General features: G+C 43.5%; 1 protein-coding gene across 3 annotated transcripts in view; it reads right to left on the bottom strand.

Moving 5' to 3' along the window:
• Window positions 1-20,548, bottom strand: part of CARS2 (cysteinyl-tRNA synthetase 2, mitochondrial) — a 742,767-nt gene that overhangs the window by 115,440 nt on the left and 606,779 nt on the right. For all 3 annotated transcript variants that reach the window (XM_078657536.1, XM_078657535.1, XM_078657534.1), the window contains one exon: window positions 5,093-5,160. In XM_078657536.1, coding sequence (XP_078513662.1) covers window positions 5,093-5,160 — 68 coding nt within the window. The remainder of the gene's footprint in view (window positions 1-5,092; window positions 5,161-20,548) is intronic.

Below are 20,548 nucleotides of genomic sequence, written 5' to 3'. Positions count from 1 at the left end.
ATGTTTGTTAAAATATCAACATAAATCCTACAGACACAACTTGCTTCTTGTCCTTGATAACAAATTGTACAGGAAGGGTTTGGTGAGGAAACAAACTTCATTTCTACCAGACCTCATTCATGGTGTTCAGTTTGGCTTCATCCCAAACAGGTCAAAGTCAACAGCATGACAATGGGTCACTTTGCTGAAAAAGAAAACAAGAAGATTCCAATGGTATTATTGGCACTGGATGCTGAAAAAAGCTTTCTTCAAGGTGTGTTGGACTTTTTTTATGAGTAGGGTGAATATGTAGTTCAGTAAGGGACTGTAAAAGGTCTGTTCAGTTTCTTTCTTTACTGCTGGAGGAAAGATGAACTCCTTTAGTAGTCAGAGTGTCACCATGAACAGAGTAACACACGTAACACTGTCAGAAAGTCCCATAAGGACTGATAATGCTTGATTGAAAATGGAGCTTTATGTTTTATGTTGCAGATGCTAAGCAAGGTACAAAACTCCCTCTGACATCAGAAAGAGAGAAGAACCAGCCCATACAATCCACAAGAATAATCCAAAAAGAATACTACAGCAGAAAGCAAAGATCAGGGCCAAAAAAACAGAGAACAAATGGGGGGAAGAATGGACAGAATTTGGAAACGAATGCGCTGCGATGCATCATCTTTTTGCGATAATTTTCTTTATAGGATTAAACAGGCACTGACATCACAGGAAAGGCTTGCGCGTCATCTTGGATTGGGAAATTCCGATAGTGTTGTCTGGACAAACATCTATCCAGCGAAGGGTAGGTCATAAGATAGACCATACCTCTTCCCTCAGAATAATGGCATTAGCTAAACATGTCAGGAAGACCAAGTTTGACCTTCTTTGCTCACTGCTGGATTTTGCAGCTTTTTTGCTGCCAGCATCATCTAAATCATCTGATCGCTACACAACCCTCTGGTTGACTACTGGAACAGAATCATCATTGTAGCCCAGCCCACCATGACGTCCAGCAACAAGCTGTTTGAGAGTGTGGTGCACACACAATCTTCTTCTGACCATGGTCAATCTTCTGTATACCCCGAGCACAGATGTGACAAGTTCAGAATGGGTGATTTGTGGATAAAGATGGTGATGATGGAACACCCTATCCATCCTGAATGGAAGTTCTGTTAATAGCAATGCTCTGACAAAGGCGATATTCAAAGGGGGGTGTCATATGCATGTCCAATATCACCAAAGCTGTTTGCAGTGTCCACTGAACCCTTGTCTATAGTAGTGAGACAATCACAGGACAGGGCATAGAATCTGTGGAAGAACAAAACATGAAATTACACTATTTGCAGATGACCGGCTTATGTCTGTGCTAGGCCCCAGAATTTTCAGTCCCACCCGTGCTTGATCTGCTAGCAAAATCTGGAAGGCCTTCAGGCTATAAAGTAAACCTCCCCTGAAAGATGAGGCTCCTGCTGATACAGCTGAACTGCCAGGATCAAAGAGACTATCTCCTTTAAATGTAAAGATTACTCCCTGAAATACCTTAAGGACTCAAATCACTGAACTGGTTAGAGCTAACATTGTACCACTGATCGATGAAATTAAACAAAAGCCACATAGATGGAGTAAACTAGCTATCTTTTGGGTTGGGTCAGATGCAGCGGCTAAATGACAGTGGTTCCGCGGCTGCGTTAAACATTCCAGGAACTCCAGATGAGGATTAAGAATACTATCTTCTGATCTGAGCCTCTGTGGCAGAAGAAGCATCCAAGAATACCCCAGAAATTCTTGGAAGTTCCTAAACACCGGTTGGGGCTGGTATTCCCAAATATTAACACCTACCAAAGGGTCTGTCAATTTATAATCCTGGAAAATGGTTGTTGTGAAATTCTAGCTGTCACTGGGTATTGTATTGTAATTGTATTTATATAGCGCTTACTACCCCATACGAGGCATCGAAGTGTCTTTCGGCGAGTAGCACACTACTACGGAACCCAAAAAGGATGAGTGGTGAATTAGTATAGGGTGATATTAAATTAATTTGAACGGTGGACATGTGAGTTTATTATTTAGATTGAGAAAGGAAAGGGGAGGTATTGACGAGGCAAGGGTTTGCATTTATATAGCGCTTGCTATCCCTGATAAGGTGCCAAAGGGCTTTTCGGCAGGTAGCACGCTACTTTGGAACCCAAACAGGACTAGTGGGGAATTAGTAAAGGGAACTATGAAATTAATTTAAGTGGTGGATATTTTAGTCTGTTAGTTGACTTGAAAAGGATAGTGGAGGGAGAGAAGCAGGAATGGTCAAGAAAGTGTTTTGTTTTTTTAGCTCATAGCAGTAGTAGTATATATGGACTGAGCGGTGGTGGGAAACGACCTCCGGGACATACAGCCGTTTCACAAATTCAGCCTTGGATATTTGTGATTCCACAGCTTTAAACAGAACGCTGCCAACAAAAGTACAGGGTATAATAACTCGCCAGACAGAAAATGGAGGACGCTGACAGATACCTATGGTAAGGACCAAAGTTTGATGTTTAAGAGCTGTAAAAGAGTATATAGGCAAGGCAAAACTGAGAGGTTCAGGTAATAAATACAGCACTGGGCAACGCCCTTGGCCTGTAGGGAGGTAGCAACACAGCAGTTGACGAAAAAGAGAAAATAATGGCTTCTAAAAAATTCCAGCTCCCAGAAAGAAGACAGGAACAGTATATTTCACGCCAGCATCATCTGTCCCACTCGTTTACAGGTGCTGTAATCCCTGGACCCAGGAGACAGATTTTATTAACTGCCTGCAGAGAGGTTGCTGCTTGCAAGGTGTCAGTGTCATAGATAAGGAAATTCCCTCATATAAAATGGCCATTACACCATGAAGTTGACACAGCAGCCTTCCTAGAAAATTAAATGCCTTCACTAGACACCTATTGAAAATGTATATAAAAAATCGAAACGTATATGAAATGCCACTGCCTGATACCAAAACGTGAAAGACATCTCATCAAGTCGATGCCTGAATGCAAGATGTCTAACAAAACAAATCATTGACTCAATGGAGCGGACTCAAAGCCCTTTTCTGTATATTGTATGTTGGGTGGTCATGAGCCCTGGCAGACAGCTAAGGATGTCTGTAGCTTCATCTAAAAATGTCTGTTCAATAGCTCTGGATCATGGGTACTCACAAACATTTGCCCTGGGGCCACAAAGTATTATCTATGGTGTGACTGAGGTTCACGCTGATGCCAGCGGGGTGGCCATCAGGGCCGGACTGGGAACCCAAAGCAGCCCAGGCAATTTTGTAGGACCAGCATCCCATCCCCATTGGGCGAGGGGGAAGCCGTGGGGGGGCGGTGCAAGAATGAAGCACTACTGCTTTTGTTACTGGGGGCCGATATTGCAACACCACTGCAAAACCGGCTCCCAGAAACAAAAATCAGCCCCCACAACTGCAAAACCAGCCCCCACCCTTCCAGCCTCCTGGGAAAACACCTGATGCCTGCTACAGCCAGTCCGGCCCTGGTAGCGGTAGGGGGCCTGGGTCCGTCATATTTGTTAAGGTGGTTGTAGGGGAAGGGATTGATGTACATTAAGTGGCTGCACTGCACCATGGTAAACCAGAAAACCTGGGATCAATCCCGACTTTTCCCTTGACCAAACTGTGTGATCCTAGGCAATTCTTTCTTCACTTTGCCTCCTTTTTCTCCATTATGGCATATAAGAGGACCTCGAAATACATCAGTTCAGAAAGTGCGCTCTACAAAATCTTCTCCTGTGCTTGATTATAATGTTGTCCACATATATCAGTAACCTAGGCCACCCAGGGGGTACATGACAACTGACTTGCTTCTTAGTTCACTATTGGCATTGTTGTCAGGGTGGGTGGGGAATCATGAATGTTTCTAATTTCATGTTTGAAAACTATCACTTAAAAGACAATCCTCTTAATGCAGTGGTATGGTAAAACGCTTCTGCATGGTAATGAAACATACTTTCTTGAATTTTGAAGGAATAATCCTATTTTTACACGTTTGTTGCAAGAGGTCTTTAAAAATAAAGTTGACTAGATGATAACTATACTAATAGAAGCGATTAGACTTCCAGGGTCAGTGGCTGATGTAATTATCTCAGGAATAACCATATTTTTGGTGGTGCCGATAAAGTGATGCCTCTTATGGATTCCTTATTGTAAGGTGCTATGATGATCTGCGATGCTAGCGAGGTTCGGGAATGTCCTTTTTTCCCTGTATTGCTTATATTGAAGGCATAGTGGTAATTTTCCTTGGGCGCCTTCGTACCTGATGCAACGTTCTTTTAAGCAAAACACAGAATCGCATTTGGAATGGAGCAAATGCATAGGTTTAAATTCGTAAATTAAAGGACATACCATTGCTTGTTACACTATGATCAAAAAAGACAAAACAGTCTTTAACTGGGTAAACTCAACAATAAAGAACAAATACTGACACAGCCAGGAGATTTGGCTTTTACACAATGGATGCACATGCAGCAACACAGCACATGGGCCCAAATGCACACACAGCATGCACGCATATGAACACATCTAATAATGGATGGAGTTTTTTCATTTTAGAACCATTTTGCTAAGCTCTTCAGCGCCTACCTATGGGTTGTAAGGTCTATACAAAATACTATAATATACAATACCTTACACTATGGGGCCCTTTCCAGTGATGCTGACCGGACCATGCTTGCTTCCCATGGTTCGTCCTGGACAACAAATGCCTTTTGGGGGCAGATGAAGGTCTAATTAGGAACCCCCAAGGATTAGCGACTCTTTTGGGATCAGGCTGGCCTCTCCCTGGGTTCAAATCAAATTATTTAATGCATATATTGACATGTTACTACTTTAGCTAATGAGATACTTTAGCTAATGAGATAGCTCAGTGGGTGAACGACTCTGCGATTTGCAGGTTGCGCACTATTAAATGCAGCAAAGTCTGATTAAGCCACTTACTTTTCAATTAATTTTGAAACTCATTAGGTGGCATTATCAAATATTAACTACAGCTCCATGCAACCTCAACGACAGCGGTGCAACTGCAAAATATAGACAACACGTTATCATTCTGAGGAGGCGGCACTCAGAATATTTGCTGATTACCTTGATGGTGATGTAATTTTTTAATGATTTTGACATTTTCTCTTCACTCCCTTTAAGATGTAAATGACCTAACGAGAAGGCAAAAGAAGATAATTTAGTATTGATAGTCTGATCAAATGTATTTCTTACTTTCAAACCTAAAAAACATTCAGCAATGCAAACAAAAACTGTGTTACTGTACTAAACCAAGAGCACGCAGATAAACAATGTAGATTGTAAATAACTGACTTTACTAGGAAAGTACACTAGTATTTGGGCATGCATAGTAAAAAGTTTCTTAATCAAGTTGTGGTAAAGTGCAATTGCTTATGATGAATTAAGAAACACTATTTGCAGGTGTTCAAAATAAGAACAGAAAGAATACAGAGAGAAAAAGTGGGTTACACATTAGCCCCTTTCAGTCATAGGCTTGTTTGAGTGAGCCCCACAGAGGCATTGATGGGCTTGAGTGGTGTTATATTGTGTAAAGTTGATATCTTTTATATCAAACTCCCCAGTCTCATGTCCTCATTTACCCCATCAAAGCTTTCTCATTTTGTCACAATGTGCTTCTTTTGAAAATTGACAGCAGGTGAACTGACCTACAGTTGCCTGGGGGAAAAAGTACTATGGTGTGGGAGGCTCTCAGGAGGCATGCAGGCGGCTGGGGTTGACATGCAAATTATAGCTACTGTGTGCACGACATAGTCCAGTCCCATCACCTCCAGGCAGGATATCACATGTGTCTTGAGAAAGGGTGTACCAGTGCATCGCTTAATACGTTACCGCACTTGTTGATCACGATAATGCATTATCAGTTTGTACAATTTCAGTACTTCATATGAATTACAAGATAGAAAAAAATTTGATGAATACCGTTTAATCTTCAACACAATTATTTTTTAGGGTAAAAAAACATGAACTCTCAGAAAATGAACCTTCCAGACCCTGCTGACCATACCCAAATGAATCGCCAGTGGAAATGTTTAAAGTTAAGGTAGAAATGGTTTGATAAATTATTTTGAGATAACATTTTGCTATTGGGAAAGGTCAGTATTAGTTTGATAGTTGAATATTAATCTTGCCTAAGTCTTTCCACTACAAATACTTTACTTGGTTACAAGCTCCACAATCCTGCTCTAATTGACCGGAAGTGCCCCAGATGCTTACAACCAGGATAGTGTTTGGAAAGAGTCTGGCTAGAGGTTAGAAATGTCCCAAAACTCTTGCTCTCGAGACGATGGGGGGGAGAACGAGTGTCAACTATACAGGGGTACCACTCTGCTCAGAGGAGTTAACTTCAGAAGCACCCATGGCTCGATATGGTGGAGGCAATCTAGTTTTTGAATAGAAAATAATGAATATTGCCTGATGTGTGAACCAGAAATGTATATTACAAAGAATATGTGCATGTATCCTATAATTGAACCTAAATGGCAAGTGTTGTGTGTAACATGTAAAAAGCCAATAAAATATAATAAAAAAAAAAAAGAAATGTCCCAAAACAAAATGATATTAAGAGCTGCCATAATTAAATTTTGAAAACACATCCTAATTTAAAATTGCAATCAAGCAGACTTTCCTCTATCAAATTTCAGAAATTACACTGAAACTAGAGGAAGAAACATTATAAAATCAAATCTACATTAACCAAACTTTTGAAGAAGTGATACATAGGTTCTAGATTTAAATATATTTTATTAGGGTTTAAATAATCCATATAAACAATTCATGTTCCAAACTACAACAAGAGAATCTAGAGTTATGCTTTTGTTAAGGAATATTCAACCACCTCCCTTTACGTCGACATTGGGGATATGAACAAATCTCAGCTGCAAAAAGATTGTAGTTATTGCAGAAATCAAAAGCATAATACAGCTTGGAAGAATGTCCAACTTCCCAGGGCATATTAATTAACTCATATGATTGTCTGAAACCAGTTAGAAAATTCAATAGACCACACACTAATAATTTTCTTGAGGTTCAAATTCGAATCTGGACTTATCAATTGATTTTGAAAAACACCTTCAGCTCTGAGAATATTTTAACAGATCTTGTAAAATGCAACATAATCCTAGAATGACTCATTCTAAAAAGTACACCAGTCATTTTCAAGCTACCAGGCCCTCCCTTCAGTCAGGAAGAGCCTAAACATTTCAATATGTAAATTCAAGATTGACTGTTACATCCTTCCCAAGTCGAGGTCTGTAGGAAGCTGGCTTTTCATGTAGTATACCAAAACAAGGTATAATATGTAGAAAGTCCAGCCGACCCTTATTGGTTTTCAGGGTGTCAATTAATATTCCGAAATGCTCTCTTTGTCGTAGTGTAGGTGAACAGTTTAGGCTTATCAGAGGGTAGTGTTAAGCATTTATTGAACATACACGCAGTCAATAAATGAGGCACACACTCAAGAAGAAACTCAAAGCAAATTTAGAAAATAATAAGTATTTTTTAATTCATTTTAACACCAAGAACTTTGTTAATGGGTAAGTACTTTTAGTAAAAGCAATTTTAGCAGGTAAGTAAAATGTTCACTCAACTGTGCTTTTACAACGAAATGGTTTCCTATGGAGATAAAGACATATACTGCATAAGCTTAGCAAACAGTTCTCAATGGCCCCCTTAGAACTGAAGGTGCTAAGGGGCCTATGTCTAAAGTACCACCAGCAGTTCAGAAGTGCCTGCCCTGGAGCATTTGGGTGCAGATGTGCTGGACAGTTTGGTTGCCTTGCACGCTACACCATACGCAAGTAGGGGAGCCACCTAGAATCAGGCTGTAGAGAGGGACTTGGGTACAGGTCTGGGAGCTTCAAACGGGGGCTCGGGTCGTGGGGCTCCTGGGAGCTGAGGAGTACCGTTGGTTGTTGTGGACCCGAGCCTGGTGCCCATGCTCAAAGGCACCCACAGGTCTCGGTTAGACCAGCAAATAGGACAAATCAGGAGAGCTGGGTCTCTCTCACCGCTGGCCTCTGCAATGCTGACGCCCCTTGTTGGCTGCTCGGTCGCTGTGGCAGTCAGGTCCGGATTGAACTCAAACTAGCTTTGGTTGCTGCAAGTTGTCCGGTACCCCAGTTATTGGTGTAGATCGGTCCTGGCATCTTCTCACTTGGTGGGGAGACGGATCTTACCCTGAGGAGCATGGTGAGCTTGTCCTGGGTTGTTGCAGGGTTTCTGTACTCACACAGAACTGTGCACAGAGGAGTGGAACCTCGGCAAATTAGGATGTCCCAAAACTTACCTTAGCAACCAACTCACCCCTTACCGAGCTAGCTACAGTGTCTCATTGGACATATCAAACACCCAATGTTTAGACAAACCAGAACATGAACTTACAGTACCTCAGGGTACGTGGGACTCATGAACACTCTTTCGTTATATTATCATTACAAACCAGAACATGGAGTAAAGAAGACACATGTGCATTTGAAATGTTTATTTACTAATGCCGTCTTCTCAGGCGCAGTATCTTTGATAATACAAGTATACTTATTATCAGTAGCAAAATTATCAGCATAGTTACTAAGACATAAAAAGCGAATGGTGACAGCATGTTAACATGCTGTAATGAATAAGAGTTAACAACACTTATATCTCACCCTCCCTAACACATATATTATATTATTATCTAGGAAGGTCTCTTTGGGTTGTTTTAGGGCGGGCCCATACCTTAGTGTCCTAGCATGAAGGAATCACATCAGCATACACCAGCTCTCTCTGCATGTGCACCGCATCAAGTGTGTTAACAATTCTCGTGCAAAGCAATATCAATCCCGCCTCAAGCCCAAGTTGGCAAAGGCTGCACTTGTGTTATGACTATGAAGGCGTGGAGATCAGACCTCATAACAATTCCATATCGTGTTGCTCCTGAAACTTCAGCACTCTCCGTGCAGACATGGTTTATTAAACAAAACTGATATCAGAGCAATAACATATTATTCTCACATACACCACGGCAAACCACTAGGTTGAAAGCTAAGTCAACAATTAAGGGTCGTGTGCAGAAGTTGCAAGAAAGGAAAAATGGCGTTTAAATCCGAAATGTACCTATGCTAACTTAACACGATATAAGGATATATAGGAGCTATACAACACCCCCCCATGATCCGAGAACGGACTAAATAAGGTAACAGAAGTGCCATCACATGAGAGCAGAATCCATGTATAAACGAGCATGAATAAAAATTCAATTATAAAAATTAATGCCAAAAAATAGCCCACAAATATAATGTGGCTCAAGCCAATAGGCAAGCAAAAAATAAAATGTCTTGACCAAAAGTCAATAAAATCAAGGAAATGCTATCAATCAGCATGTCAATTTGAGGCAGTGTCTATGATAAGACTGTATATGAAAAGTAAGCTGCAACAGCCTCCAGGAGGAAGTCACTGTCCTCATCCGAAAACAGTTCAGCCATCCAATTTAAAAGATGAAAGGAACATACGTGATCTTCCAGCACCGCATCCTCTATAACCATCAGAGGACAGCTCGGTGGGTTGTCAAGAAAACTCCGTTCCAAGAAATTTTGCGCTGCCGACAACACATCCCAGGGACCCATTAGTCCATGTGCCACCGCCAAGGCCATAATCCTTTCGTCAGAACAAACCAACTCGTGAGCAATGATAGGACTCATCAGTTGATCAAAATCGACGTCAGAAGATATTGGTCCGCAGAGACACAAATCAATGGCCCAAAGGAAATCACAGGTCAGGCAGTGAAATACAGGCTGGACACAGGTGAAATAGGAGAACCGAAAAGATAATCCAAACGCCGTGCTTAGAGTCGCCAACGGCAGTGTGCCATAATAATCAAGCATGCGGTTGCGAAACCGCGTCAGTAGTAACTGTGCGTGGTCTTGCACAGGAAGGGCATCCATATTTAAAAAGGCAGAAAACCACCAATGCGCCAGCCGCTAATGCAAGCAAAAACGGGAACCCTCCAAACAAGGATGAAAAAATAGAATGGAAGAAAGCAGGGATGACTCCAAAAATCTTCTCAAAGGAAGTCACGAGACCACCGCTAACAACTTTAAAAAAATGTGCTAGGCCCGTTGTGGAGGATGCGTTAAAGATAGAACGGACCATGGCTCCGAAATGCAAAGGCAAATCAGTGTTTAAAAGAGCCTGAACCTCCGTACGGGTGTTAGCAATGTGAAGCACGAAAGTTTCACGGGCCGAGCTCAAGGCCACCTCTTTCTGGGACAATAGAGCTCTTATTCTAGCCATGCCGCTGAATTCTGCTCCCAAGGTCGGTATCTGTGGCCAAATGGAAGACTCCCTATGTTCACGTGTGGGAGGATAAAGAACATTTCTGCAGCAAATAACTCGCTCACTAACCGTTACTATGAAAGCTATACCTTTAATTAAACCACAACAGTTTTCATTATTGAGCATTAAATAACTACCATTCTCTAACAATTTAAACGTGGGGATGATAGCAGGAACTGGCGTGCCCTGTAAAACGCAAGCCATATTCGGTCGGTCCTTGTTACATGAACCGTGTAACTGTATGTGTCTGCACATTAAAGAATGATCTGGCGTCTCAGTACACTCATCCCCTGTTAGATAAACCTCTTGTTCATCCTTGAAACATCTGTATGTGTATGGGAGTGACCAGACCTCATGAAGAAAACCGCTACCTAAGGGTTCAAAACGACCTATTGGCACATATTTCATACAATTTGAAAACTTATATAAAGCAAAAGGCAGTGTTATTAAACCGTGGATAAGCCACGTAGCAGCAGTGGTCTCTGCCACAGAAAAAGGTAAAGATTCCAATCTTTCAATATGGAGCATAGAAAAGGAAGCATCACGCATTGAAAGCAAGCGTTGTTTGTCTGTCAAATTAAACGGTGCAAATAAAGAGGAAACGTTCATGTATCCCCAGGGAACTTTACCCATTTTTAGAGTCTGTAGTGTCCATGCAAACTGCATGATTGAACGTAATTGATTTTGACCATGGTATAATACAGACACTTCATCATGCACAATATCAACAACAGACGACACAATATTATCTAATGTGTAAATTCTAGAGGAAAGCACGTTAATGCTATTGTCAACCACTGCAAGCACTTTCTCAAGATTTGCCTGATCAATAGCCCTAAGGCGTGAAGCAGCCTCAATCTGTGAGAGTTTCCAAATTTCATTGTAAACACCATATAACCACCTTTTCGACCTGCCACTAGCTGGGCCCTTAATGAAATCATTCAAATCCACGTCTGCATTCAGTTTGGAAAGGTGATACTTAACCGCAGGTAAAGTTGAATGTTTCAGCCAAGCTTGACACAACTTGCCAACAGAGTAAGAGGTGACAGTATGACTCAAATCAAAACGGGGATCAGATCTAACAGTCTTAAACCCGTCAGTTATATTTAAAAATCTTTTTTGACAAGAATCAGCACTACGGTGCCAAAGCAGCCAACCCTTGGGAGTCATACTGGAAATGTTAAAGGAGGAATTCAGAAGCAGAGCCTGTATATCTCTAATGGACAATTTAGTAAAATTACTCCAATTCTCATATTCCTCCAACTCCGGGAAAGACGGGGTGTTTAACCTTTTAGATGTAGCCAATCCAAAGCACGTGGTCTGGGAAATGGTTTCATTTAAAAACCACATATGATTTGGGATGAGACATGCACGGTGCAAAGCCTCAGTGCCTTGTACCTGCCAGGCCCTTGAGCCCCAAACTGATTTAAGGTCTATGGTATCCTTCCATAACTCATACCCTCCAGTAACTAATTGATCCAGGAAGGCCTTTGAATATAACAATTTTGTATTTGTAAGTCGAACCTTGGACAGTGGCTGTTTGTGAAATTTAAAATAAAAGGACTCCGGATTGGACTGATTAAAGTCAGTGAAATAAGTATACTTTTTAAGAAACGTTTCTGAACTCCCTTGTGTTGGTGCTGGGCAATGTTCCCACTGAGTAAAATTAACCGCATCCCTTCGGGAAGATGTCTTGTGTAAGAAGTGATTGCCATAATGTTGGTAACAGAACAATTCACCATAATTAGCAGATTCTAAATATAAATCCTCAGCATCAAAAGCAGCATAATATTTCAAATCAGAAAACAAACTTTCCACAGCATTAACATCCCAATCATCAGAACGAATGTTTTGTTTCACCACATCCCCCATATTAACTCTTAGTACATTAGGGACATTAACGACTTCCGTTGGACCATGAATCTGAAAACGAACTGCATCCCACGCGATTCCATCCAGAACAGGCCACGCTGTGATGTTAACCAAAGTCAAGTCTCTTTTTAATCTGTGTGTAGAATGTGAAGAGGAAAGTGGGGCTAAAGTTCCATTCAAATGAGTAATGCAAGTTCTCTCCTCGACATAGTGTCCATTCATAATCCGAAAAAAATAAAACACAAAACCAATTGACATAAAAAGGTAAACTGAAAAAAGGACCAGCCAAATGTATATCCAAGGAGGTATCAAAAAATGTTTTTTAAACAGGCTAGCATATAATGCAATTTTAGAGGGTTTTTTCGAGGCAAGGGAAGCAGAGTCAAATGAAAATCTGGATTCCGTGGCTAAACGAGCTTGCAGGTCAGGCATGGACAAATCAGTGGGGTATGTATAGTCTGTCTCATCAAGGTTAGTTCCTGGTAAAGTAGTCAATAATGGAGTGGAAACAGCAGGTAAATCGATGGCCACCTCAGGTTCATTATTAGAAGCAGTGGGCATAATTGAATTTCTCACAATGGAAGGACAGGAAACAGCCGGTGTCATGCTAAGAAGAATCGGCCACTCTGTGTATCTTGACATTGTCAATAGAAATAAACCTGTTTTCCTTACGACCTGGAAGTGGTGGTAAAATGACTGTTCTTGTGCCCTTCACTCCAAGCACTGGGACCGGAGCTCGATAGGAGGGACCAAACTCTTTCTTGTTGTCGATCTTCTCTCGAACCAGTTCTCCAACTTGGGGTAGCCAGCCAACTACCGGGATCTGCAACGCATCATCCGATGTGGAGGGCAAATGTTCCTTTGCAAGAGTGTCTCTCGTCTTTTGTAGATTCTGTAAAACATTGCAATGTTCATCTGCGTCAAAGGAAGTGGCGCGAACCACCGAGTCTAGACCGTCAAGGTCAGGGACGAACATCTTGATGCCAAAGAGCATTTCGTATGGGGTCCGCCCACCCAGAGACCTTCTAGGGAGATTATTAAGAGCACGCTGCACGCCATAGAGGTGAGCCAGCCAATTTCTGCCAGTGCCTATAACTCGGGCTGTCAAAGATTGCTTTAAATCACGGTACATTCGTTCAACTACACTATTACCCTCGGGTCTGTAGGGTGACGAAAACTTGACTTGGACCCCCATCGAAGTCATGGCATCCTTATACGCCTTAGAGGCGAAAGCCGGACCCTGATCCGAATGGAAGGTACCACAGGCAAAAATCCCTATAAAGAAACGCAAATCTCTGATGACAGTCCGGGAATCAGCGCTGCGATGTGGCCATAACCACACAAAGCGTGTGCATGAGTCAACTGCTACTAAGATGTATTTATACGCAGTATCAGATGAAAATGGACCGCAGTGATCTAAATAAACACAGCCTAGTGGTTTATTAGAAATGTACAACTGAGTCTGCGGCGGACGCGTAGCAGTTGAAGGTTTAATCTGCTGGCATATGTCACAAAGAAGTACATAATCACGCGTCTGTTTGTACAGTCCCCGCCACCAGAAACGTTGTTGTAGTTGCGTTACAGTGGCTGAGACGCCCGCATGCGCAGACGCCACACCTTCATGAGCCGCTGTAATCAAGTCTGTTCTGCGATCAGAGTTGGGAATCAGCCGTTCCCCAACATCAGGTATTGTCACAAAAGGAACCTTTTCGGGACTTAAGTGGTATTTATACTTCGAAGGGAATCCCGAAGGATGTTTACTTCCCTTCTCAGAGGCAGCAATCGCTGCCAAGATGTCGCTATCAATCTTGGTTTTCGACCTAGTAACTGCTGCAACTAAGTATGTAGATACTGCTGATTTCGCTGCTTCATCAGCAAGCGAGTTGCCAACAGCGTGAACTCCCACGCGCTGATGACCGAGAGTATGAATCACATAAACGAGTGGCAACATAGCCTTAAGCTCTGCCACTCGAACCCAGATCATTTTATGTTTTATTGTGCTACCCTTGGAATCATGAAAATCATTTTGAATCCAAAAGAACAAGTTTTCATTGTAAGACTGGACACAGTAGTAAGAATCACTTACAATTAGAGTAGTAACACTTGGATCTGCGTACTCCAAAGCTAGTAAGAGAGCACGAAGCTCTGCCAATTGTGCGGTGCAATCGCCCAGGGGCAACGTGTGTACCTCCCTGGAAATGAACTCATCATTCAACATAGCACCGACCACAATGGCGCATGCGGAAACGTAGGCATGTTTAGAGCCATGCGCAACCTGCGCCGACCCATCAGTGTAAATGATGCAATGGAAGTCCTCCAAAGGTCGCATCGCCAGAGGAGCAGGATGAACGAATTCATACTGCAAGTACTCCTGCGACCGTAAGGAAGCGTCAAAAATAAACATGACATCCGAGGATGACAATGACGCAGCCCACTGAATCCACCGAGGGTGCAAAGCTTTTGAATTTGGTACACTCGCTTTCGTGACTGCCTCCAAATGAGGACAGGGTGTTACCACTAGCATGCGTTTCCCCTGTGACAGAGCTCGTTCCTTTAGAATAGCCATCTGTACAGCAGTTAAAACCTTTTCTATGGTGGGAAACCGCATCTCAGCCGAGGTGTACAAGTGTGACTTGTAAGCAATAGGTACTGTGTCACCTTCATTAAAAGTGAGGTAAGTGAAACCCACCGTCCCAGGAATTATTCTTATGACCAGGTTGGTGTGGTTATCACGAGTCAGTAAATATTTAGAAGCGAGCAGATCAGCCTGCAAGGATTGCAAAATGGCTGAATGCTCAGGCAGCCAGCATGATTTTGAGAAAGTTGGTTGTATCAAAGCATACAAAGGCTTGATACGCTGGGCATATTCCGGAATGTAAGTTCTGCCGAAATTCAAAAAGCCCAGTAAGGATTGTAATTTTTTCAGAGTTGTTGGTGCGCGCAATTGTGCGCACTTCTCCAAGAAGTGAGGAGCCAAACCTCTACCTTCATTGTTGAGCTCATAGCCCAAAAACAACACTGTGTGTTCAGCAATGTGCGATTTTGCAAAGTTGAATTTGTAACCCATGTCTGCGAAGTTGCAAACAAGAGAATTTACTCGACACAGATGCTCCCAAATATCGTCGTCTGTGAGATATATGTCATCCACATACGAAAAAGCATCAGGGTCGAGTGCCTCCAGAATAGAGACAATTCGAGCGGTAAATACACCAGGACTATTCTTGTAGCCCATTGGAAGACGCCGGAATTGCTTTTGGACTCCAGCGCTTGTAAAACTGGTCCATTGGGAGCTAAAGCTGTCCAATCTGTGGGCATAAAAACCATTGGATATGTCAAGCGTTGTCTTGAAACGCTTACGCACGAGACTATCCACTAGGGCAGAGCCGTGGGTATTCTGTACTGCACAGTTACGGCAATGCGAGTTTAAATGCCGGTAATCCAAAACCAAACGAAATGATCCGTCAGGTTTATTCACAGTAAAAAGGGGATTATTCATCGGTGACACACACGTTTCAATAACTCCCTGATATTCCAATTGTTCAAGGATTTCCGCGACGGAAGATTTTGCTTCACGCCGAATGGGATATTGAGGTTGAGGCTGCGGCTGAGACCGCAACGGAATTTCGTGGCAAGGCGACAATTTATCCCAACCACATTGGTTACGGTACAGAGCCGGCGCGAGAGCCCGAGCCCACTCTTCTGCAAAATGCTGCGCATGCACTTTCGAGACAGTGTTCGCGAAACTGGGTAGGATTACCTCCTCCCCTCGCGGCGCCGCGAGCACAAAAGGTGGGGGCCAGTCAGCCTCCGAAAGTAAAATATCATATGTAGAAGACAGATTCTCCCAAAATACACCTTTAACGGTACGCTGTATGTCACCTTCAATTAACAGGACAATTTCATATAGTCTTTCAGGGGGAGCAAGTCTCGTATCCGCTGTTTCTATCACAACGTAGACATCAGTCGCTGTCACCCTCAGTAGTGGACGCAGCGCCTCTCTGACTATGGTTATCTCCGCCGCGCTGTCCAGCAAGGTCAGAGCCCACGTCAGATTCCGAAGCCGCGTTCTCACTATCTGTGGCATATCGATGCGCTGTTAAGGCTGCGACTTTCTTTTTCGCAAACTGCGGACGCCTAGGCGTAGAATCCTCCTGCTTCACTGCGCCGTCCGTCTGGCGGGACTGGCCACGTCCTTGTTGGCCACCACGTCCACGTCCACCCCCTCCTCCTCCACCGGTCTTCGGGGCCGATGTGTCCTGAAAGGAACGAGGAGAGCGTTGATCAGAACCCTGAAAACGATCAGGCGATTTAATCATCGCGCGGTCGCGCAAATCATAAACTTTTTCGGGTGGCGCAGGAGCTTGTATTGCAGGAAAAGTACCCTGAGTCTGCGTTGACTGCTTCCCCTGTGTCTGTTTTTTAGGCCAATTTTGTTTCTTGGACTTGGGCTGGGCATCTGTCACTGCAGATTGTCCCTGTGGTTGTTTTTTCTCCTTCACTGGAAAATATTTCAGACCCCTACTTGTGCGGCCAATCGTTTTATAAGCGGCCACCACAATTTTTGCCAACTGGCGGGGTTTGTCGGCATCGGGCAGAGCAGCCAAAGCATTCGACACCTGAAAGTTAACTGCATCTCCTTTAACATTGGAGAGAATGAGATCACTTACAATCTCAAAAGAACCACACAGGCGCATACCCAATTCAACCGCTGCCTCTGGACCGTGATCATTCTGAACACGTCTAACGATTTCAGGCAGGGCAGTCATAGACGGGGTGCCGAAACACCTTGTATAAACTGCCGCAAATGTTTTTCCCCAGCTGTCACAGTCAGCAAGTTCAGGAGTAATATCCTTCGGTAGAGTAATCGTTAACATTCTATGTTTATCAGCAGGAGTAGAATTCGGAAAAACCGCCTCCAGTTGATCAAACTTCTCTGCTAGCCAGAATGGGAAGTCATCGTTGTCAACAGGACGCGCACCAAAAACCGAATTTACCATCACTGGATTGAGACGCATACCGCCTCGTTCCATGGGAGCGGCCGCACCCCCCTGGGGACCACCAGGAAGATGTCGACCGATGTATTGCACTAAAGCACGAATCACGGAAATGGAAACTACATGCAGCCTGCGAATTTCAGCCAGGGTGCAAGCCCCGTGATTCGGGTGCGGGGTAAAGCCACCCAACGCAGGCCAATTAGTACCTGGAATTGAGAGTGGGCCTAACCTCGCAGGGGACATAGAGTGGGGGAGGGCGCCATCAAACCAAACTCGATGCTGCCAATGATCAATAGGTATTTCCAATGCCCTGTACGGCGTATATTCAGCTGGGACATCTGAGGCGGTGTAGGAGTGGAACAAACCAGAATTAGCGTCCACAGCCGGAAACGTAACCCAAGAGTAAAACAACTCGTAAGGAAACGCCGGATCTGCACATACCACGAAAATCACAGCCATCCCATCTACTGGGACCTGGTACGTCTGAAGATGGTTGCGTACCGCTACGCGACTATGCTGCGCAATAGCCACCGCTGCCGCCATTACAGAACTGGAAACAAGAAAAAACAAAGAATACTTTGTAGCACAACTGGGTAGTAATCCAAAGAAACCGTTTAGGTAAGAATCAAGCTTGAACAAAGACCTATTCCAAGAAATAGGTAGGTTTCACCAACACCCCGTTTTCCGGAAACGGACGTGAAGGGGTTAAGGCATGAACGATAAACTACTCGAGTGTCATGATATAAGACCACCGAAACCGTTGGGCGCCATGTTGCAGGGTTTCTGTACTCACACAGAACTGTGCACAGAGGAGTGGAACCTCGGCAAATTAGGATGTCCCAAAACTTACCTTAGCAACCAACTCACCCCTTACCGAGCTAGCTACAGTGTCTCATTGGACATATCAAACACCCAATGTTTAGACAAACCAGAACATGAACTTACAGTACCTCAGGGTACGTGGGACTCATGAACACTCTTTCGTTATATTATCATTACAAACCAGAACATGGAGTAAAGAAGACACATGTGCATTTGAAATGTTTATTTACTAATGCCGTCTTCTCAGGCGCAGTATCTTTGATAATACAAGTATACTTATTATCAGTAGCAAAATTATCAGCATAGTTACTAAGACATAAAAAGCGAATGGTGACAGCATGTTAACATGCTGTAATGAATAAGAGTTAACAACACTTATATCTCACCCTCCCTAACACATATATTATATTATTATCTAGGAAGGTCTCTTTGGGTTGTTTTAGGGCGGGCCCATACCTTAGTGTCCTAGCATGAAGGAATCACATCAGCATACACCAGCTCTCTCTGCATGTGCACCGCATCAAGTGTGTTAACAATTCTCGTGCAAAGCAATATCAATCCCGCCTCAAGCCCAAGTTGGCAAAGGCTGCACTTGTGTTATGACTATGAAGGCGTGGAGATCAGACCTCATAACAATTCCATATCGTGTTGCTCCTGAAACTTCAGCACTCTCCGTGCAGACATGGTTTATTAAACAAAACTGATATCAGAGCAATAACATATTATTCTCACATACACCACGGCAAACCACTAGGTTGAAAGCTAAGTCAACAATTAAGGGTCGTGTGCAGAAGTTGCAAGAAAGGAAAAATGGCGTTTAAATCCGAAATGTACCTATGCTAACTTAACACGATATAAGGATATATAGGAGCTATACAACAGGGTAGCTGCTGTGCCGGTGGACCCGGTGAACAGCAGAAGAGTGAACCCTATGTTGTGGTCGGTGCCTGCAGGCAAGAGGCTTCGCAACTTCAAGGGAGATGCTGATGGCTTGGAGACGTGCTGGAGGCCCTCTGTGGCTTTTGAAGGCTGCACAGCTGCAGGACGAGTTGGGGTGTCACACTTGTTGGGACAGGAGCGCATGGACAGGCAGGGTTTGGCTTCTAAGTCCACCAGCAGTCCGCAGTTCTTGCTTCTTCGGTTCTTCTTTGTCTTCTTTCTTCAGTCAGTCAAATCTAAGTTCATGGTGCCAGATGGCCACCTAAATACTCAATTTAGAGGTGTTAAAGGGAGAGGCCAAAGGGCTACTTACTCTTGAGGTCACTATACCCCCTCTATGATCACTTCCTATCGGGAGAAGACATAACCCTGTTCCAGAATTCCTATTTCCACCAAAATTAAAATGTTGAAACCCTTCTTTCGGGAGGTACATCAAGCGGCCCACCTTAGGGGTGTGACTAGCCTGGTAGTGCACCACGCCTCCTAGGATAGCTAATTTCCTGCCTGTGCTGGTCCCAAATGGGTCCCAGGGCAGGGGGTGGCATCTCTCAGGTCTGGGGAAAGCAGGATCACCTATCAAAGGTGACAGGAGCTTTGAAGTCTCTAGCCTTCGCATGCAGTTCGCTAGCCATCCTGGTGGAGGAGGTGCAAATACCTTACTCTAGTGCAGGCATTGTTTCTGGCCTCAGAGAGCATTGGCTCTTACCTGCAAGGGGTCAGAGACTTGGCTGTGGTTGCAAGCTGGGCGATATCAGTCAGCCAGCACACTAAGAGGATAGTAGGTTTCCAGGGGGCCCCTCTAAGGTGCCCTCTGGGTGCATGTTTTAATAAATCCACAACTGACATCAGTATGGATTTATTAAGACAAGGTGTTTGATACCAAACACTATTGGTTTCAGTGAAGCCATCATATAGCTGGGGAACTCGTAATGACCAGTGTCCAGGACTTATACTTAAGATGACTACCTGTTCACTTGTACTATCTAGCAATTGATCTAGGCAGCACAGGGGCATATCTGCTCATGCAGATACGTCAACACATGTAAAATAATGCACCCTGACTTAGGGCTATAAGGCCTGCTGGTGGGGGGACTTACATATGTTGCATGCAGTGTCTGTGGGCATGGCACACAGGGTGTGTGCAATATCGTGGTTTCACTTTTGTCAGCAAATGTATATAAACACCCCTTGGCAACCTAAGAGCCAACTAAATAACTGATAAATATACAGGTCAAAAGAACATGTGAATGCTGAATTACATATTTTATTTTATTTTACATATGACCAACATAACAAAAATGTAGCATTTAATCAGCACCATTTCACACATCCTGCAATGGCAGTCACATTAGTTTGGTGGTAGGTCCCTTAGGGTGGCAAATTACACGCTGCAGCCCTTAGGGACCCTCTTTAGTACCCATGCCTCAGGTACCAGTGGTACCATTTACTAGGGGCTTACAGATGTGCTAAACATCTTGTCAGTTGGGGAACAATGGCACAGTTTCTTTGTTTGAGGGAAAGAGCACTGGTGACCTGGTTAGCAGGAACCCTGTACACTGCAGTCAAAATTGCATTGAATACCAGG

The sequence above is a fragment of the Lissotriton helveticus genome, chromosome 8 (assembly GCF_964261635.1).
Source record: "Lissotriton helveticus chromosome 8, aLisHel1.1, whole genome shotgun sequence".
Taxonomy (NCBI): domain Eukaryota; kingdom Metazoa; phylum Chordata; class Amphibia; order Caudata; family Salamandridae; genus Lissotriton; species Lissotriton helveticus.
The sequence above is the reverse complement of the archived record's forward strand: the minus strand, read 5'-3'. Positions and strand labels throughout refer to the sequence as shown.